The sequence below is a fragment of the Oncorhynchus gorbuscha genome, unplaced genomic scaffold (genome assembly GCF_021184085.1).
Source record: "Oncorhynchus gorbuscha isolate QuinsamMale2020 ecotype Even-year unplaced genomic scaffold, OgorEven_v1.0 Un_scaffold_1796, whole genome shotgun sequence".
In the NCBI taxonomy this organism is placed as follows: Eukaryota; Metazoa; Chordata; class Actinopteri; order Salmoniformes; family Salmonidae; genus Oncorhynchus; species Oncorhynchus gorbuscha.
In genome coordinates this window covers 87,770-109,369 of record NW_025746476.1, presented here as the reverse complement: position 1 = coordinate 109,369, position 21,600 = coordinate 87,770, and the positions used below count along the sequence as shown (strand labels likewise).

The 21,600-nt window shown below is 45.0% G+C and overlaps 2 protein-coding genes across 9 annotated transcripts in view; one reads left to right on the top strand and one right to left on the bottom strand.

Annotated features, from left to right (window-relative positions):
• Nucleotides 1–3,848: 3,848 nt before the first annotated feature.
• Nucleotides 3,849–7,283, top strand: LOC124024230 (cholecystokinin-like). The gene is made up of 3 exons (XM_046338228.1): nt 3,849–3,947; nt 5,224–5,484; nt 6,934–7,283. Exons 2-3 carry the CDS (start codon nt 5,226–5,228, stop codon nt 7,071–7,073), a joined length of 399 nt encoding a protein of 132 aa, XP_046194184.1. The 5' UTR covers nt 3,849–3,947; nt 5,224–5,225; the 3' UTR covers nt 7,074–7,283.
• Nucleotides 7,284–11,898: 4,615 nt separating this feature from the next.
• Nucleotides 11,899–21,600, bottom strand: part of trak1a (trafficking protein, kinesin binding 1a) — a 62,531-nt gene continuing 52,829 nt past the window's right edge. For 7 of the 8 annotated variants that reach the window (XM_046338225.1, XM_046338218.1, XM_046338219.1 and 4 more), the window contains one exon: nt 11,899–12,994. In XM_046338225.1, the coding sequence (XP_046194181.1) occupies nt 12,169–12,994 (826 nt within the window). In that variant the 3' untranslated portion in view covers nt 11,899–12,168. Of the gene's footprint in view, nt 12,995–21,383; nt 21,482–21,600 lie in introns of those variants that run through there. The other variant, XM_046338226.1, reaches the window with a different exon arrangement.

Below are 21,600 nucleotides of genomic sequence, written 5' to 3'. Positions count from 1 at the left end.
TAAGATAAAACTACATTCCTATAAAATAGTGTTCACTGGGTGAAATGAAAGATAATCGGAATATTAGATACTCTGAATACTGCATATTAATTCAAATGACAGGAAGCATGTGGTCCTTCTGTAGCTCAGTTGGTAGAGCATGGCGCTTGTAACGCCAGCGTAGTGGGTTCGATCCCCGGGACCACCCATACGTAGAATGTATGCACACATGACTGTAAGTCACTTTGGATAAAAGCGTCTGCTAAATGGCATATATATTATATTATGTTTCCTCCACTAATCGTAGAAGCTGGACAAAGGATTTGATTGAACAAAGACAGTAATTCAGTTGATAGATATTTGAGATGCAATTTTAGGGTCAGGAGGAGAACCAAAAGGAAGACTGTTTAATTCTCTAACGATACAGTGTATGAATCACAGGAGGCTGATGAGGGAGGACTGTTTAATTCTCTAACGATACAGTGTATGAATCACAGGAGGCTGATGAGGGAGGACTGTTTAATTCTCTAACGATACAGTGTATGAATCACAGGAGGCTGATGAGGGGAGGACTGTTTAATTCTCTACCGATACAGTGTATGAATCACAGGAGGCTGATGAGGGGAGGACTGTTTAATTCTCTCAGTGTATGAATCACAGGAGGCTGATGAGGGGAGGACTGTTTAATTCTCTAACGATACAGTGTATGAATCACAGGAGGCTGATGAGGGGAGGACTGTTTAATTCTCTAACGATACAGTGTATGAATCACAGGAGGCTGATGAGGGAGGACTGTTTAATTCTCTAACGATACAGTGTATGAATCACAGGAGGCTGATGAGGGAGGACTGTTTAATTCTCTAACGATACAGTGTATGAATCACAGGAGGCTGATGAGGGGAGGACTGTTTAATTCTCTAACGATACAGTGTATGAATCACAGGAGGCTGATGAGGGGAGGACTGTTTAATTCTCTAACGATACAGTGTATGAATCACAGGAGGCTGATGAGGGGAGGACTGTTTAATTCTCTAACGATACAGTGTATGAATCACAGGAGGCTGATGAGGGGAGGACTGTTTAATTCTCTAACGATACAGTGTATGAATCACAGGAGGCTGATGAGGGGAGGACTGTTTAATTCTCTAACGATACAGTGTATGAATCACAGGAGGCTGATGAGGGGAGGACTGTTTAATTCTCTTACAGTGTATGAATCACAGGAGGCTGATGAGGGGAGGACTGTTTAATTCTCTAACGATACAGTGTATGAATCACAGGAGGCTGATGAGGGGAGGACTGTTTAATTCTCTAACGATACAGTGTATGAATCACAGGAGGCTGATGAGGGGAGGACTGTTTAATTCTCTAACGATACAGTGTATGAATCACAGGAGGCTGATGAGGGGAGGACTGTTTAATTCTCTAACGATACAGTGTATGAATCACAGGAGGCTGATGAGGGGAGGACTGTTTAATTCTCTAACGATACAGTGTATGAATCACAGGAGGCTGATGAGGGAGGACTGTTTAATTCTCTAACGATACAGTGTATGAATCACAGGAGGCTGATGAGGGGAGGACTGTTTAATTCTCTAACGATACAGTGTATGAATCACAGGAGGCTTGAGGGGGAGGACTGTTTAATTCTCTAACGATACAGTGTATGAATCACAGGAGGCTGATGAGGGGAGGACTGTTTAATTCTCTAACGATACAGTGTATGAATCACAGGAGGCTGATGAGGGGAGGACTGTTTAATTCTCTAACGATACAGTGTATGAATCACAGGAGGCTGATGAGGGGAGGACTGTTTAATTCTCTACCGATACAGTGTATGAATCACAGGAGGCTGATGAGGGAGGACTGTTTAATTCTCTAACGATACAGTGTATGAATCACAGGAGGCTGCTGAGGGGAGGACTGTTTAATTCTCTAACGATACAGTGTATGAATCACAGGAGGCTGATGAGGGGAGGACTGTTTAATTCTCTAACGATACAGTGTATGAATCACAGGAGGCTGATGAGGGGAGGACTGTTTAATTCTCTAACGATACAGTGTATGAATCACAGGAGGCTGATGAGGGGAGGACTGTTTAATTCTCTAACGATACAGTGTATGAATCACAGGAGGCTGATGAGGGGAGGACTGTTTAATTCTCTAACGATACAGTGTATGAATCACAGGAGGCTGATGAGGGGAGGACTGTTTAATTCTCTAACGATACAGTGTCTGAATCACAGGAGGCTGATGAGGGGAGGACTGTTTAATTCTCTAACGATACAGTGTATGAATCACAGGAGGCTGATGAGGGGAGGACTGTTTAATTCTCTAACGATACAGTGTATGAATCACAGGAGGCTGATGAGGGGAGGACTGTTTAATTCTCGAACGATACAGTGTATGAATCACAGGAGGCCGATGAGGGGAGGACTGTTTAATTCTCTAACGATACAGTGTATGAATCACAGGAGGCTGATGAGGGGAGGACTGTTTAATTCTCTAACGATACAGTGTATGAATCACAGGAGGCTGATGAGGGGAGGACTGTTTAATTCTCTAACGATACAGTGTATGAATCACAGGAGGCTGATGAGGGAGGACTGTTTAATTCTCTAACGATACAGTGTATGAATCACAGGAGGCTGATGAGGGAGGACTGTTTAATTCTCTAACGATACAGTGTATGAATCACAGGAGGCCGATGAGGGAGGACTGTTTAATTCTCTAGCGATACAGTGTATGAATCACAGGAGGCCGATGAGGGGAGGACTGTTTAATTCTCTACCGATACAGTGTATGAATCACAGGAGGCTGATGAGGGGAGGACTGTTTAATTCTCTAACGATACAGTGTATGAATCACAGGAGGCTGATGAGGGGAGGACTGTTTAATTCTCTAACGATACAGTGTATGAATCACAGGAGGCTGATGAGGGGAGGACTGTTTAATTCTCTAACGATACAGTGTATGAATCACAGGAGGCTGATGAGGGGATGACGGTTTAATTCTCTAACGATACAGTGTATGAATCACAGGAGGCTGATGAGGGGAGGACTGTTTAATTCTCTAACGATACAGTGTATGAATCACAGGAGGCTGATGAGGGGAGGATGGCTCATAATAATGTCCAAAACATGGAGATCATGTGTCTGATGTATTTGAAAACATTCCACTTATTCCACTCCAACCATTACCACTTCCTCCCCAATTAAGGTGCTACCAACCTCCTGTGGTATGAACGTAATCCTGAAGAAACATAATCTCCATGTCCTTCAGTTAGACAACTTTAAAAGACCTTTAAGAGATCGTGCCTTGTGTTTCATTCCCAGGCACACAGCCAGATGTGCATCCCCATATTAATCAGGCAGCAGTCTCTCTAATGAGGGAGAAGGATTAGCCTATCACTGTCTGGAGACGGAGGCTGATGGGGTGGGGGTGGTGAGGCTGCTGACTGGGGTCTAGGAGAGGGGCTTACTTCTGGGTCATATTCATTAGGAACCAAACGGAAGAAAATGGACTGAAACTATGAGTGATTATACCTGAACACACCCAATATAAAAAAGTGTCCTAATGAATACGACCTTGTTTTTGGGGGAGGGGTGTGGGGAGTGGTTGTTATGATCTTTGACCCTCTCCCCTCTTGTTCCCTAGTGTGTCAGCATCAGAGGAGAGGAGAGAGGAGCGTGGGGAGTGTAGTGGGTCCAGGGTGGTGCCCTGTCCCTCTCTGAAGGAGGCGGAGAGTGCGTCTATCCCGTTACTGCGTCAGCGATGAGCAAATACACGACACGATGCAAACGCTCCGCTCCAGGGACCGGCCCTCCCACTCCGGGTATATAAGGGTCAGTCCTGCACCTTCAGGAGAAGTGTCCCGCTGTCTGTTCCAGCTGTACTCCCTCTACTGTACACTCCTCTCCTCTACTGTTATCAGACTGTTGAGCCCAGCCTGTGTGGACTGACTGAAGGTAATTGAACTTTGTGTGGCTATTTATTTTTCTAATTTTTCTGCTGTGAGGTCGCTGTGGTTATCAGTAAAGAAGCTGAACACTTGAAGCATGGGACTGATTCCTTGCACAATGGGTTCTCTACAATTGAAGTACAGGGTTTAAGTTCAGGTCAATAATCCAACTGGGTTCCAGTCAACTATGTGAGGACGTAATTGTGTTTTTCATATGAAATCTGTCTTGAATTCATGTAGACATTCATTCACTGTAGCTAGTTTGAGAAATGATGGTGTGTCCTGACTCCTGTTTAACATCTGATTTATTATTTCTGCCTGAATAAACCTTCCTTTGGAATGCTGTCCTATATTTGTTTTCATTCTATACAACCCAGACAGTTCTTGTTTGTTGAATCTACATGAAATATTCACTAGTCCATTGGTGGAATGAAGACATCTTCACCCGGGAGAGAACTTTTCAATGGCTCTTTAAACAGAGAAGAGTCTGTTTTTTCTGCCTCTGAGGCGTCTTATGGTAGAAAAGTTAATTCTCCTGACTGGAAGCTGAAGAAGCCGATAACATGGATCGCTGCCTAATTGTGTTGGTTCTTTCCTCCAGGATTATATTTCAACAGGAAAGACTCATCCATCAGTATTACTTTCCTACAACTTATATGACTGGTCAATTCATATTGGGTGGGAAAGGGCACATTCATTTTGTTTTAACAAAATGTATTGTTTTGGCTAATTGCCTTCTACCCCTGTGCTGCATAATGCAACAAAAAAGTTTCAGCTGTGTCACGAGGAAAAATATCATGGTATTCCTTGTAAAACATACATTTTTTAAATAGACTCAAATGTAATACAGATCTATGCAGAGATGTTAATTCATGTTCTCTTTTGATGCTAATCTTTTCTGATGTTCTGTCCATCTCTCTCTCTGTGCCCCCTCCCTCTCTCTGTGCCCCCTCCCTCTCTCTGTGTCCCCTCCCCTCTCTCTGTGCCCCCTCCCCTCTCTGTGCCTCCCTGTGCCCCCCTCTCTCTGTGCCCCCTCCCTCTCTCTGTGCCCCCTCCCCTCTCTGTGCCCCCTCTCTCTGTGCCCCCTCCCCTCTCCTCCCTCTCTCTGTGCCCCCTCCCTCTCTCTGCCCCCTCCCTCTCTCTGTCCTCCCTCCCTCTCTCTGTGTCCCCTCCCTCTCTCTGTGTCCCCTCCCTCTCTCTGTGCTGTGTCCCCTCCCTCTCTCTGTGCTGTGTCCCCTCCCTCTCTCTGTGTCCCCTCCCTCTCTCTGTGTCCCCTCCCTCAGCAATGAATGCAGGCATCTGTGTATGTGTACTGCTGGCTGCGTTCTCTGGCAGCAGTTTGGGGCGCCCATCGCACTCGCAGGATGAGGACAAGCCTGAGCCCCCCCAGCTCGACAGCGTTATGTCTCCCCAACACACACGCCACACCCGTTCAGCACCCTCCAGTGGCCAGCTCATCCCCTTCTCCAAACCGGCAGAGGACGAGGCAGAGGACCCCCGCACCAGCCTGCGTGAACTACTGGGAAGATTGATATCCAGGAAAGGTAAGCCATGGCATCTGTTACATGTTTGTTCAAATAAAATAGACCAATGTTAAAGGTTTGTTCCTAAATATCATATTCTAGGGTTGTATGTTATCACAATCCTGGTATCCCTCACTCATGAACTAAGTCACCAATTATATTAAGTCATGTATTAAGTCACCGTATTCTCTATGTAGTGCACTACTTTGAACAGGGCACATAGCACTCTGATCAAAAGTAATGCACTATTTAGGGAATAGGGTACCATTTGGGCCTCAGGACAGTAACCTTGTATGAGTTTTGGATTGGCATCATCTCCACTCTGATAGCTTTCCCATCTCTATAGTTAAAGCACTTTTCCTCTGAGAAGGAAGAGAAGTCCCACAGTACGAGAGACAGCCATGGAGGAGAAAGTTGATAGTGGGAATTATCCAGACTGAGAGGAGGCCTTCCTCCAGTGGTTTTCATCACGTAACAGAGAGATGAAGAAATATAAGATTGTTAGAGAAAGAAAGCCTCCCTCCATCCTTCCTCTCTCTCCTCTGTCATCATTCATCTCTCTGGGTGTTGTCACAATCCAGTCATGGCTGTGTCATGCTGCTGTTGTCTGGCCCTGCTCAAACTGGACTTTTAGACTTTTAGAAACAATCAAATAAATGGCTATATTTTGCCATTTTAAAAGGACCTCTACAAACGTTGTGTAGGTTAGTGCGGTTTGTAGATATCCTTAACTCCTCTGAAGAGGGCCAGAACATCTGTACACATAATAATGAACATTTACACACAGAAGTACATGCCAAAGAATGAAACAGTCAGTGTCTCCAGTGGATTCATAATGACGGCCGGCACCAGTCCCTGGGATGATGCTGAGCGGATGTTGCTGAGCGGATGTTGCTGAGCGGATGTTGCTGAGCGGATGATGATGCTGAGCGGATGATGCTGAGCGGATGATGCTGAGCGGATGATGCGGATGATGCTGAGCGGATGATGCTGAGCGGATGTTGCTGAGCAGATGTTGCTGAATGGTCCCATCAGATAGCTAGCCAACACTGATTTAGTCAATTAACAAGTGCTCATTTGTTTTAATCCAATAGTTCTTCCCTGATCCCTGGAACATAAAATGTTTAAGAAACATGTTCTGATCCAACATACCAAGGCGTTGTGTTATCCTGATCCCAAACAGTCATAAGGATGGGATGCTTTCTAGGAATAATTATATTATGTTCTTTCATCTAATGATACAATCAAATGAATAAGGTTATACCCACAGGAGACTCCAGTGCCTGTTACAGTAGAGATGCTGTGACATCAGTCTCTGTGCCAGACAGAAATATATATTATATCCATGAGAATATAATGTAGTATTTAAAAGGGCAATCTAGGATTCAAACAATGCACAAGCACCATTTCTTTGGTAAAAGCTGAAGGATTGTGCTGAGAAAAGTAACCCCTCAAATTCCCTGCTTTCAGGATCATTGCAGAGGAGCTCGTCTCTGAGCAGCAGAGCCAGTGGTCCGGGTCCCAGCCACAAGATAAAGGACAGAGACTACCTGGGCTGGATGGACTTCGGACGCCGCAGTGCAGAGGAGTACGAGGAGTACTCCTCATAGAAACAGACACCACTAAATCCATCTCAATTATCAGAAAACTAAAAAAATCATTGTCCCCAACAGCTAGATTTATTATGATGTATTTGATGTAAATGTGTTTGTAAAACTGATATGAAGCAATATATATATACAGTACGTAAACAGATTTTTGAAGAAAACAAAAAGGTTTGATGCTTTTCTTACATGTACCCTATACACAGTCCCATGTCCTTAAAACACACAGACACCTAATCAGACAGATTTTGTAGTAGAATCAACCAAGTCTGCATTATATATAACATCCTTCTCCATAGTGTTTCCAAACACTAAGGCCTTGGGTTCATTGTATTCCTAAGTGCCATGCAGTCTAGTGCGTTTAGTGGGCTCATGACTTGCTCTATTTGTCATTTACAAATAATGTTACACAACGGCTCATCTGACTCATATTTGCTCCCCCATTATGCTGGACCACAGTTGCCACACATTGTTCACAGCTCTAGTCATCACTGAGCCACAGGGATGCAGCAACATACAGCAAGATCCTCCTCTTAATGCAGAAGGTACAGGGAGGTTAGACCGTGAGAGACGACAGTGGGTGTATTAGCAGCACACACCATTTAGGTCTGAAAGTGATACCTCCCTGAGCAACTTGTCTTCTTATGGACCCACTGTACCTACAGCAGCCCAGCACATCACTCGGACTGAATTAAAGAGCAAGAGCATTTTTGTTCCTGAGCCGTCCTCCAAATCTACTTTTTCAGACACACGGCCCTAGAGTGTGATTTTAGCGGCAATAACAGAGGCAATATCACATCTCAGTCACTAAATAGATCAACCGGAACACACAGGAGACAAATAGAGCCTGGGTTTTTACATTAGACAAAGCACGCAGCTTAACAAATATTGGATGGAGTACCACTTGGGTGCATTGGAGACAATGGCTTGGCTTGGATTGCACTGTTGTGAGCATAAAGCTTGGCTAGCGCTGCACTAATGCTAGCGCAGGTGTCCCTCAATGAGCTGATTTAATTATTTGCGACAGGTTTTCGTTGTGGGATGGGAGGCAGGAGGCAGAGGGAAGGTGGAGGAGGGGAAGCAGAGGAGGGGAGAAGGGGAGGGTGAGGAGGGGAAATGGGAGGGTGAGGAGGAGGATGAGGGGAGGATGAGCGGATGTGGAGAGGAAAATGGGAGGGAGAATCAGGAGAGGTGAAGGAGGGGAGAATGGGGGCAGAGAGCAGGCAGGGGGAGGATGAGGGGAGAAAGAGGATGAGGGGAAGTGGAAGAGAAGAAGAGGATGAGGAGGAGGATGAGGGGAGGTGGAGGAGAAGAGGAGGATGAGGGGAAGTGGAGGAGAAGAGGAGGATGAGGGGAGGTGGAGAAGAAGAGGATGAGGAGAAGGGGAGGATGAGGAGGGAGTAGGGAGGGATCTGTTGCATAATAAAGCATGGCAAAAAAATACAGAAAAACATGAAACATCTGCTGCTGCTGCTGCTGGGCAATTACATGTATTGGTGCCCATTTACAACAGACAGTGGCTAACTGCTGGGTCCACATTAGGCTCAATGAGATGCTAGAAGGTTGGGACTGGGGATGGTGAGACCCCACAGGGAGACAGTGATTTGACAGGCCTAGAGAGAGATGGCAGGTAGGGGGGATTATGTAGGACCACTAAACATTTCAGAATACTTGTGCAGATCCCAAAAAGGATGAATCATTTCAGTTCCTTTAATATATTTTTCTGAGCATTAACAATCTTCTTTGAAGTCCATGATAATGCAAGTCAAACGTCAATTTGATCATCAATTTGTTTGTAAGACACCAAAAATATCACTAAGAAAATGTGAATATGTTGAATAGAACAAGAGCTCCAGCATATTTCATTGAACGACCTTATAATAATGCATATAATACATCAACATAAATAAATAATTCCCCTAAGACCTCTAAGGGAGTGGAATCATGGCCATTGTCACCATTGTACAGCACCCCTGTAGCAATTAGGGTTAAGTGCCTTGCTCAAGGGCACAGTGACAGATGATTTATTTCACTTTGTCGGCTCCGGTATTCGAACCAGCAATCTTTCAGTTACTGACCCAATGCCTTAACCATGAGGCTACCTGCTACGCTGGATCCATCTGTGAATATCAAGTGGCTTGTTGTTCAAGTGGATGTGTGATCATACCAGATGTTCCCACTAATTACAAACAAAAGAGAGGACTTCCTTGAACATGGAGAAAGGGGCACTGAAAGAGCACTTAGGGGAACAGCTGAATGGGGGTTTATTTCTGCTGCTGTCTGTAGTAATGGACCCTCAACACAATGCACTTGGTTCCAACAACACTGAAATTCTCAAATAGTCATCTAATTGCATGAAACTGAGGCCAAGATCTTTCCCATGTGAACACGTGTTGTAGCTCGGTCCATATTGTCCTCATAAAGCTGTGTGGGCACCAGTATGGTGAAACACCATGAAACTGAGGACAAGATCTTTCCCATGTGAACACATGTTGTAGCTCGGTCCATATTGTCCTCATAAAGCTGTGTGGGCACCAGTATGGTGAAACACCATGAAACTGAGGACAAGATCTTTCCCATGTGAACACGTGTTGTAGCTCGGTCCATATTGTCCTCATAAAGCTGTGTGGGCACCAGTATGGTGAAACACCATGAAACTGAGGACAAGATCTTTCCCATGTGAACACGTGTTGTAGCTCGGTCCATATTGTCCTCATAAAGCTGTGTCGGCACCAGTATGGTGAAACACCATGAAACTGAGGACAAGATCTTTCCCATGTGAACACGTGTTGTAGCTCGGTCCATATTGTCCTCATAAAGCTGTGTGGGAACCAGTATGGAGAAACACCATGAAACTGAGGACTGTAAGTCGCTTTGGATAAAAGCGTCTGCTAAATGGCATATATTATTATTATTATTATTATTAAGATCTTTCCCATGTGAACACGTGTTGTAGCTCGGTCCATATTGTCCTCATAAAGCTGTGTGGGCACCAGTATGGTGAAACACCATGAAACAACAGTTGTCAAGTACATGTCTTCAAACACGGTTCATTATCATGAGGATTTCTGGTGATTTGTGCTCCAAACATGATGTTATTATTTTGTCTGTAGTGAACTCCAACCAACACTACATAGACAGATAAATAAAAGACATGAAAGCAAGCAGGTCATATCAATTGTTTTATTGATAAAAGCCTTTTTGCAAATTGGTGCTCTTGAAATTCTGGAACACAAAACCCTTGTTTTTAAACCAGTGTTCTGACCACTTCATGGCCTGAACAACATTTTTGTCCCTATATATATATATATATTCTAGTTTATTAAAAAGAGTTAACATGGCTAAATGCATTGCATACATACCATTTACAATGTACAAGTAGTATAATAATAATTCCCTTTGTGGTTGAAATGCAGTAAAAGCATCATTTAAATCAACAGACACACATGGACTTCATATTTTCTGCTGTTAATCAATACATTCAAAGGCTTTTCAAGTTACACACAATGTCAGCAAGGACCAATCTCTACTTTTGTCAGAAGTTAATGATAAATACTAGGCGTTTCTTCTTTATTTCAACACATATACTGCATCTATCCAAGATGTAATGAGAGCTCATCTTCTCTGCAGTTCAAGTTAAAACTCGAGGAGGAGGATAACCTCAGAACACAAAGCAGTTGTCTGCTCATACCAGGGAGGAACCAGACAGATCAGTCAGTCCAACAACAATGGAACTATGTAAAGTATGAGGCACTAGGACGTATTCCCTCCAGCTCTCCATTCCACAACTTCATTTACAGTACAGAGGCTTTAGTTTAAAGCTAACAGTTCAGTCACCAAAGCTTGTTACCAGAAAGATGAAAGTCAGAAGAAAAATCTAACTTGTATAATGTTTCTCTCATAAAAGTCAACCGCGTCCATTCCAGAGAACTCTTCTACACACCTTTTGTAATGGGAGACAGCAGTTAGTGGGCCCTGGTTGAAATGTCCTGTATATCTGATTATCACCTTAACCAAATGACTCAAGCCTTTCTTAGACTATATAGGCCTATAGGTAAATCTTTCAACAACTTTATACACACACACATGCTCACATACTCGCACTGCACACAAATGTCTATAAATCATGTTGGTCTGTTACAATGTATCCAAGTTCAAACCACAGCCTATTCATTCACGGCAAACATCCATGCATCCCTCTTGGCTTCAAGTGTGGCTCCTTCCCACTCTTTATTTGGATCAACTTTGAGGTGAATAACATGTGTTGTTGCCCAGTATTGTGCTAGCTAGTAGTATGAATACTGTACCTCCAACATTTCGTTTCCTCAATAAAGGTCTTCGTTATGTGCATATTGTCATGATGTCACTGAACACCCTTAAATACCAGTTAAGGTGTGATCGTTGGTACTGCTTGCCACTCATTAGCTAATTAACAGGAAGAGACAGTGCTTTATCTCTACATGTATACGTTTGGACCTGGGAATAAAATAAATAGATGTTTAATATGAGTTTACCTGGGCTTGGAAGCGCTCCGTTTCCTAAACAGATAACAGGTGCTACAGTACATCTTCAGCCTACCGATCTGCAGGGCCAATCAACAACTAAACAATAACACATCAAGGTACTATTTACTGAGGCTTGTAAGCAGAGAGAAAAGAGGACAGAGGAGAGGAGAGGAAAGGAGATGGAGACAGAATAGAGCGAGAGGACAGAATAGAGAAAGAGGACAGGAGAGGAGAGAGAGACAGAATAGTGAAACAGAATAGAGAAAGAGGACAGGAGAGGAGAGAGAGAATAGAGAAAGAGGACAGGAGAGAGAGAGAGAATAGAGAAAGAGGACAGGAGAGGAGAGAGAGACAGAATAGAGGAGAGGACAGGAGAGGGAGACAGAATAGAGAAAGGGGACAGGAGAGGAGAGAGAGACAGAATAGAGAAAGAAAGACAAAATAATTAGCATTGATACAAAATGCACTGTAAAAAGAAAGGGCATCTCTTTCAGGCACAGAGTTGATTTGTCACAGACCGGGGACTCATACAGCAGCTATATATACATCCAACTCATCTGACAGGTGACAGACAGAAGAGAAAAGTCAACATTCATTCACCCATCATTGAGACTAGTCTGTCTGGGGAGCTTGGAGGAAGAAGCCAGGAGCATGTCTGTGGGGCTTTGGGGCCCCGGGCCCTTCATAGCCATGCCGGCCCCTACCATGGCCGGGTAGCTGCGGTTACGGCGGATGCCTGCGTTCAGAGCGGGGCCGAGGCCCCCTATGGGACTGGTCACCACAGAAGGGCAGAAGTGGGAAGGGCGGTGGAGGCCGCTGAGGGGCCCCAGCATGGTGGGCCCCGTGGCCCCTGATAAAGAGGGGCTGGCCCCAGCCACGCTGAAGCGCTTCAGCTTGTCCACCAGCTTCAGATTGTGGACGCTGACGTCAGTCTGACACTCGCTGTCTGCTGACTCACTGCTCTGGGCCTCTGCCCTCACCTCCTTCAGGATGGAGCTGGCCGGCTTCGATGCCAGGAAGTTGTCATAGGGCGGGGCGCTGGGACTGAGTTCGAAGGGGCCAACGGGGCTGCTGGGTTTGGCACATAGGGAGCGGTGGGTTGGGGAGTTGGGCGGCGTGGAGGGTAGGGTGTCAGGGGGCCGCGGCGGTAGAAGCGACGGTAGCCCCCCAGTGGGGATGGAGGTGCTACAGTCTGCCCGGTCCCAGCTCTGAGGGTTGTAGACTGCTGCAGAGATGCCTCGCTCCTGGAGGAGCCGCACCAGACCTCCACTAGTGCTCATGGTCTTGGTGGAGTCTCTCAGGTTGGTGAAGGACTCGGCTGCCAGGCTGAGGCGACGCGGGGTGCAAGGAGTTGAGCAGGGTGTAGATCTGACGCTGCTGCTGCTGGTCATGACGCAGGAGGCAGTAGGGCCCGACATAAGGCTGAAAGAGGGAGATGAGAGGGACACACACAGAACGTCACACACCGCTATACAGTCAGAAATACAGTCAGCTATACTGCTATACAGTCAGCCATACAGCCATACTGATACAGTCACATACAGTTATACAGTCTTCCATACAGTCAGCCATACTGTTATAGTCAGTCTTACAGTCAGCTATACAGTCAGCCATACTGCTATATACAGTCAGCAATAGTCAGCTATACAGTCAGCTATACAGTCAGCCATACTGCTATACAGTCAGCCATACTGCTATACAGTCAGCCATACTCAGCAATAGTCAGCTATACAGTAAGCTATACAGTCAGCTATACTGCTATACAGTCAGCCACACTGCTATACAGTCAGCCACACCGCTATACAGTCAGCCACACCGCTATACAGTCAGCCACACCGCTATACAGTCAGCCACACCGCTATACAGTCAGCCACACCGCTATACAGTCAGCCATACCGCTATACAGTCAGCCATACCGCTATACAGTCAGCCATACAGTCAGCCATACTGCTATACAGTCAGCCATAGTACTATACAGTCAGCCACACAGCTATACAGTCAGCCACACAGCTATACAGTCAGCCCACAGCTATACAGTCAGCCACACTATACAGTCAGCCACACAGCTATACAGTCAGCCACACAGCCATACTGATATACAGTCAGCCATACAGTTATACAGTCTTCCATACAGTCAGCCATACTGTTATATAGTCAGCAATAGTCAGCTATACAGTCAGCTATACAGTCAGCCATACTGCTATACAGTCAGCCATACAGTACAGTCAGCAATAGTCAGCTATACAGTCAGCTATACAGTCAGCTATACTGCTATACAGTCAGCCATAGCTATACAGTCAGCAATAGTCAGCTATACAGTGCTATACAGTCAGCCATACTGCTATACAGTCAGCCATACTGCTATACAGTCAGCAATAGTCAGCTATACAGTAAGCTATACAGTCAGCCACACAGCTATACAGTCAGCCACACCGCTATACAGTCAGCCACAGTCAGCTATACAGTCAGCCACACAGCTATACAGTCAGCCACACAGCTATACAGTCAGCAGTCAGCCACACAGCTATACAGTCAGCCACACAGCTATACAGTCAGCCACACAGCTATACAGTCAGCCACACAGCTATACAGTCAGCCACACAGCCAGCTATACAGTCAGCCACACAGCTATACAGTCAGCCACACAGCTATACAGTCAGCCACACAGCTATACAGTCAGCCACACTGTTATACAGTCAGCCACAATACAGTCACTGCTATACAGTCAGCCACACTGCTATACAGTCTATACAGTCAGCTATACTGCCATACAGTCAGCCATACCATACAGTCAGCCAACTGCTATACAGTCAGCCACACAGCTATACAGTCAGCATACTGCTATACAGTCAGCCATACAGTCAGCTATACAGTCAGCCATTACGCTATACAGTCAGCCATACTGCTATACAGTCAGCAATACAGTCAGCCACAGCTATACAGTCAGCCATAGAGCTATACAGTCAGCCACACCGCTATACAGTCAGCCATACCGCTATACAGTCAGCCATACCGCTATACAGTCAGCAATACAGTCAGCCATACTGCTATACAGTCAGCCTATACAGTCAGCCATACCGCTATACAGTCAGTCAGACTGCTATACAGTCAGCCATACAGTTTGCAATACAGTCCTATACAGTCAGCCATACCGCTATACAGTCAGCCATACTGCTATACAGTCAGCCATACAGTCAGCCTCAGCTATACATCAGCCACACAGCTATACAGTCAGCACAGCTATACAGTCAGCCATACTGCTATACAGTCAGCACAGTCAGCCACAGTCAGCCACACTGCTATACAGTCAGCCACACTGCTATACAGTCAGCCACACTGCTATACAGTCAGCCACACTGCTATACAGTCAGCCACAGTCAGCTATACTGCCATACAGTCAGCCACAGTCAGCTATACTGTGTATACAGTCAGCCTATACAGTCAGCCACACAGCTATACAGTCAGCCATACTGTGCTATACAGTCAGCTTTACAGTCAGCTATACAGTCAGCTATACAGTCAGCCACACAGTCAGCTATACAGTCAGCCACACCAGCTATACAGTCAGCTATGCTGCCATACAGTCAGCCATACAGTCAGCCACACAGCTATACAGTCAGCCACAGTCAGCTATCCTGTTATACAGTCAGCAATGCATACAGTCAGCTACACAGTACAGTCACAAATACAGTCAGCTATACTGCCATACAGTCAGTACAGTCAGCAATACAGTCAGCTATACTAGCTCTATACAGTCAGCAATACAGTCAGCCACACAGCTATACAGTCAGCCACACAGCTATACAGTCAGCTATACAGTCAGCCATACTGCTATACAGTCAGCAATACAGTCAGCTATACTGCTATACAGTCATACAGTTAGCCAGTACAGTACAGTCAGCCACAGCGCTATACAGTCAGCTCATACTGCTATACCATACAGTTAGCAATACAGTCAGCTATACTGCCATACAGTTACAATACAGTCAGCTACTGCTATACAGTTATACAGTCATACCATAGTCAGCTATACTGTTATACAGTCAGCCATACCACTATACAGTCAGCAATACTGCTATACAGTCAGCAATACTGCTATACAGTCAGCAATACAGTACAACCAGCACTATACAGTCAGCCACACAGTCGCTATACAGTCAGCCACACCGCTATACAGTCAGCCACACCGCTATACAGTCAGCCACACAGTCAGCTATCCTGGTATACAGTCACAAATACAGTCAGCTATACTGCTATACAGTTAGCAATACAGTCAGCTATACTGCCATACAGTTTGCAATACAGTCAGCCATACTGCTATACAGTTAGCAATACAGTCAGCTATACTGCCATACAGTTAGCAATACAGTCAGCTATACTGCCATACAGTTAGCAATACAGTCAGCTATACTGCCATACAGTTAGCAATACAGTCAGCCATACTGCCATACAGTCAGCCATACAGTCAGCCACACAGCTATACAGTCAGCCACAGTCAGCTATACAGTCAGCCACACAGCTATACAGTCAGCCACACAGCTATACAGTCAGCCACACAGCTATACAGTCAGCCACACAGCTATACAGTCAGCCACACAGCTATACAGTCAGCCACAGTCAGCTATCCTGTTATACAGTCAGCAATACAGTTAGCAATACAGTCAGCTATACTGCCATACAGTCATACTGCCATACAGTCAGCAATATAGTCAGCTATACTGCTAGCCATTGCCATACGCTATACAGTCAGCCATTGCGCTAGTCAGCCATACTGCTATACAGTCAGCCATACTGCTATACAGTCAGCCATAGCAGCTATACAGTCAGCCAGCTATACAGTCAGCACAGCTATACAGTCAGCCATACAGCTATACAGTCAGCCAGTCACAGTCAGCCATACAGCTATACAGTCAGCCACAGTCAGCCATAGCGCTATACAGTCAGCCACAGTCAGCCATAGCGCTATACAGTCAGTCAGACTGCTATACAGTCAGCCATACTGCTATACAGTCAGCCAGTCAGCGCTATACAGTCAGCCATAGGGCTATACAGTCAGCCATAGCGCTATACAGTCAGCACAGTCAGCCATACTGCTATACAGTCAGCCACAGTCAGCCATGCTATACAGTCAGTCAGACTGCACAGTCAGCCATGCTATACAGTCAGCCACACTGCTATACAGTCAGCCACACTATACAGTCAGCCACACTGCTATACAGTCAGCCATACTGCTATACAGTCAGCCATACTGTGTATACAGTCAGCTATACTGTGTATACAGTCAGCTATACTGTGTATACAGTCAGCTATACTGTGTATACAGTCAGCTATACTGTGTATACAGTCAGCTATACTGTGTATACAGTCAGCTATACTGTGTATACAGTACTATACTGTGTATACAGTCAGCTATACTGTTTACAGTCAGCTTTACAGTCAGCTATACTGCTATACATTCTGCCACACAGTCAAAAAAAAAAAAAAAAAAAAATGCCATTTAGCAGACGCTTTTATCCAAAGCGACTTACAGTCATGTGTGCATACATTCTACGTATGGGTGGTCCCGGGGATCGAACCCACTACCCTGGCGTTACAAGCACCATGCTCTACCAACTGAGCTATACAACCAGCTATACAGTCAGCTATGCTGCCATACAGTCAGCCATACCGCTATACAGTCAGCCACACCGCTATACAGTCAGCCACACAGTCAGCTATCCTGTTATACAGTCACAAATACAGCCAGCTATACTGCCATACGGTTAGCAATACAGTCAGCTATACTGCTCTACAGTTAGCAATACAGTCAGCCACACAGCTATAGTCAGCCACACAGCTATACAGTCAGCCAGTCAGCTATCCTGTTATACAGTCAGCTATACTGCTATACAGTTAGTAATACAGTCAGCTATACTGCCATACAGTTAGCAATACAGTCAGCTATACTGCCATACAGTTAGCAATACAGTCAGCTATACTGCCATACAGTTAGCAATACAGTCAGCTATACTGCCATACAGTTAGCAATACAGTCAGCTATCCTGTTATACAGTCAGCAATACAGTCAGCTATACTGCCACCACAGTTAGCAATACAGTCAGCTATACCGCCATACAGTCAGCCATACCACTATACAGTCAGCCACACAGCTATACAGTCAGCCACACAGCTATACAGTCAGCCACACCACAGTCAGCTATACAGTCAGCCACACAGCTATACAGTCAGCCACAGTCAGCTATCATGTTATACAGTCAGCAATACAGTCAGCTATACTGTGATACACTCAGCCATACTGCTATACAGTCAGCCACACCGCTATACAGTCAGCCAGTCAGCGTACTGTTATACAGTCAGCTATACTGTTATACAGTCAGCCACACCGCTATACAGTCAGCTGTCCTGTTACAGTCAGCCATACTGCTATACAGTCAGCCACACCGCTATACAGTCAGCTATCCTGTTATACAGTCAGCAATACAGTCAGCTATACAGTCAGCAATACAGTCAGCCATACTGCCATACAGTCAGCAATATAGTCAGCTATACTGCTAGCCATACTGCTATACAGTCAGCCATACTGCTATACAGGCAGCCATACTGCTATACAGTCAGCCATAGCGCTATACAGTCAGCCATACAGCTATACAGTCAGCCACAGTCAGCCATACTGCTATACTGTCAGCCATAGCGTTATACAGTCAGCCACACTGCTATACAGTCAGTCAGCCAGTCAGCGTACTGTTACAGTCAGCTATACTGTTACAGTCAGCTATACTGTTACAGTCAGCTATACTGTTACAGTCAGCTATACTGTTACAGTCAGCTATACTGTTATAGTCAGCTATACAGTCAGCTTTACAGTCAGCTATACATTCTGCCACACAGTCAGCTATACATTCTGCCACACAGTCAGCTATACAGTCAGCTATACAGTCAGCTATACTGTTATACAGTCAGCTATACTGTTATACAGTCAGCTATACTGTTATACAGTCAGCTATACTGTTATACAGTCAGCTTTACAGTCAGCTATACTGTTATACATTCTGCCACACAGTCAGCTATACAACCAGCTATACAGTCAGCTATACAGTCAGCTATGCTGCCATACAGTCAACCATACAGTCAGCCATACCGCTATACAGTCAGCCACACCGCTATACAGTCAGCCACACCGCTATACAGTCAGCCACACAGTCAGCTATCCTGTTATACAGTCACAAATACAGTCAGCTATACTGCCATACGGTTAGCAATACAGTCAGCTATACTGCTATACAGTTAGCAATACAGTCAGCCACACAGCTATAGTCAGCCACACAGCAATACAGTCAGCCAGTCAGCTATCCTGTTATACAGTCAGCTATACTGCCGTACAGTTAGCAATACAGTCAGCAATACAGTCAGCTATCCTGTTATACAGTCAGCAATACAGTCAGCTATACTGCCATACAGTTAGCAATACAGTCAGCTATACCGCCATACAGTCAGCCACACAGCTATACAGTCAGCCACACAGCTATACAGTCAGCCACACAGCTATACAGTCAGCCACACAGCTATACAGTCAGCCACACAGCTATACAGTCAGCCACACAGCTATACAGTCAGCCACACAGTACAGTCTATCCAGTTATACAGTCAGCAATACAGTCAGCTATCCTGTTATACAGTCAGCAATACAGTCAGCTATACAGTCAGCCATACTGCTATACAGTCAGCCACACCGCTATACAGTCAGCCAGTCAGCTATACTGTTATACAGTCAGCTATACTGTTATACAGTCAGCTATACTGTTATACAGTCAGCTATACTGTTACAGTCAGCTATACTGTTATACAGTCAGCCACACCGCTATACAGTCAGCTATCCTGTTATACAGTCAGCAATACAGTCAGCTATACAGTCAGCAACACAGTCAGCCATACTGCCATACAGTCAGCAATATAGTCAGCTATACTGCTAGCCATAGCTCTACACAGTCAGCCATACTGCTATACAGTCAGCCATACTGCTATACAGTCAGCCATACAGTCAGCCATACTGCTATACAGTCAGCCATAGCGCTATACAGTCAGCCATAGCGCTATACAGTCAGCCATAGCGCTATACAGTCAGCCATACTGCTATACAGTCAGCCATAGCGCTATACAGTCAGCCATACAGCCACAGTCAGCCATACAGCTATACAGTCAGCCACAGTCAGCCATACTGCTATACAGTCAGCCACACTGTTATACAGTCAGCCAGTCACTGTTATACAGTCAGCCTGTTATACAGTCAGCTATACTGTTATACAGTCAGCTATACTGTTTACAGTCAGCTATACTGTTAGTCAGCTATACTGTTACAGTCAGCTATACTGCTATACATTCTGCCACACAGTCAGCTATACTGTTATACAGTCAGCTATACTGTTATACAGTCAGCTATACTGTTATACAGTCAGCTATACTGTTATACAGTCAGCTATACTGTTTATACAGTCAGCTTTACAGTCAGCTATACTGCTATACATTCTGCCACACAGTCAGCTATACAGCTATACAGTCAGCTATACAGTCAGCTATACAGTCAGCTATACAGTCAGCTATACAGCCAGCTATACAGTCAGCTATACAGCCAGCTATACAGTCAGCTATACAGTCAGCTATACAGTCAGCTATACAGTTATACAGTCAGCTATACTGTTATACAGTCAGCTATACTGTTATACAGTCAGCTATACAGTTATACAGTCAGCTAAACTGTTATACAGTCAGCTAAACTGTTATACAGTCAGCTTTACAGTCAGCTATACTGCTATACATTCTGCCACACAGTCAGCTATACAGCTATACAGTCAGCTGTACAGTCAGCTATACAGTCAGCTGTACAGTCAGCTATACAGTCAGCCATGCTGCCATACAGTCAGCTATGCTCCTCAGCTTTGACAGACACAGCCAGAGCCTAGACCACACAATAGATCCTTCTAGAGCCTAGACCACACAATAGATCCTTCTAGAGCCTAGACCACACAATAGATCCTTCTAGAGCCTAGACCACACAATAGATCCTTCTAGAGCCTAGACCACACAATAGCTATTCAATAGGTTGATTTTAGTCTGACCATCATTGATCATCAATGTTAGTTTCCTTTTTTAGCACACAAACTGATGCAGACTAGTACAATAAAATGGAGCTTCCTGGTACAATGTAAATGAACTAACCAATCACTGCCCATATCAATATCAGATCAAATAGAAAACAATATTAACACCTCACTGACTATTTGATTCAGAAACCAACAGACAAATCAATGGGACACTTTGACAAGGTTATCTGGATGTTACCCCAAACACATGCTATTTCAACCCCAGATAACGTTTCCTGGAAAACCCCAAAGGAAATCAGAGACACAGTGCTAACACACCGGTAATTATACAAACCAGTGTTATGAACACTGTTCCAAACATAGTTCTGGAAGCAATGAACACCCACAAGCTTTTAGCATCAATCATCAGACCACAATCAAGTTGTATGAATCAAGGCCAGGGCCCAATCATTATATTATGGAAGACATTTTCATCTGATCGTCATTGATTAGAGTCTCAGCCCGTTGGGGCAGAGCTGTTCTAGATTTGTTTGATTGACAGTTGGCAGGAGGGGGTTAGAGGGTTTAGAGACCAAAGGAAGCAGAATAGTTAGAAGGGGACAGCGAGGCAGGCTTTGTTATTCCCCGGAACAACCCCAACACTACAGAGTCAGACCCCAAATCCCCTACAATGAGGCCACGCTACTAGTCATGTGACATGCGACAGGTCTCACCCACAGGGCGGGGGGGCGTGGCTCAGTGGGCCTGCTGCTCTAAATCAGCCTTCAGAACAACATGATAGAGAGCGGCTTCCTCTTCCTCATCACATGACCTGGAAGGGATGGGGGCAATTCAATACAATTCAATCATCTTTATTCAGGAGGGGCAATTATAGCTGTCAGACAGTGGGCATGTGTTAAACACACCATGGCTCAGCCAGGGCAAAGGAAA

Bases quoted from the DNA above. Each gene is read 5' to 3' on its own strand.
- LOC124024230 (XM_046338228.1), top strand. From the start codon at position 5,226: ATGAATGCAGGCATCTGTGTATGTGTACTGCTGGCTGCGTTCTCTGGC. The intron at 5,485-6,933 runs GTAAGCCATGGC...CCCTGCTTTCAG, and splicing joins AAGATTGATATCCAGGAAAG to GATCATTGCAGAGGAGCTCG.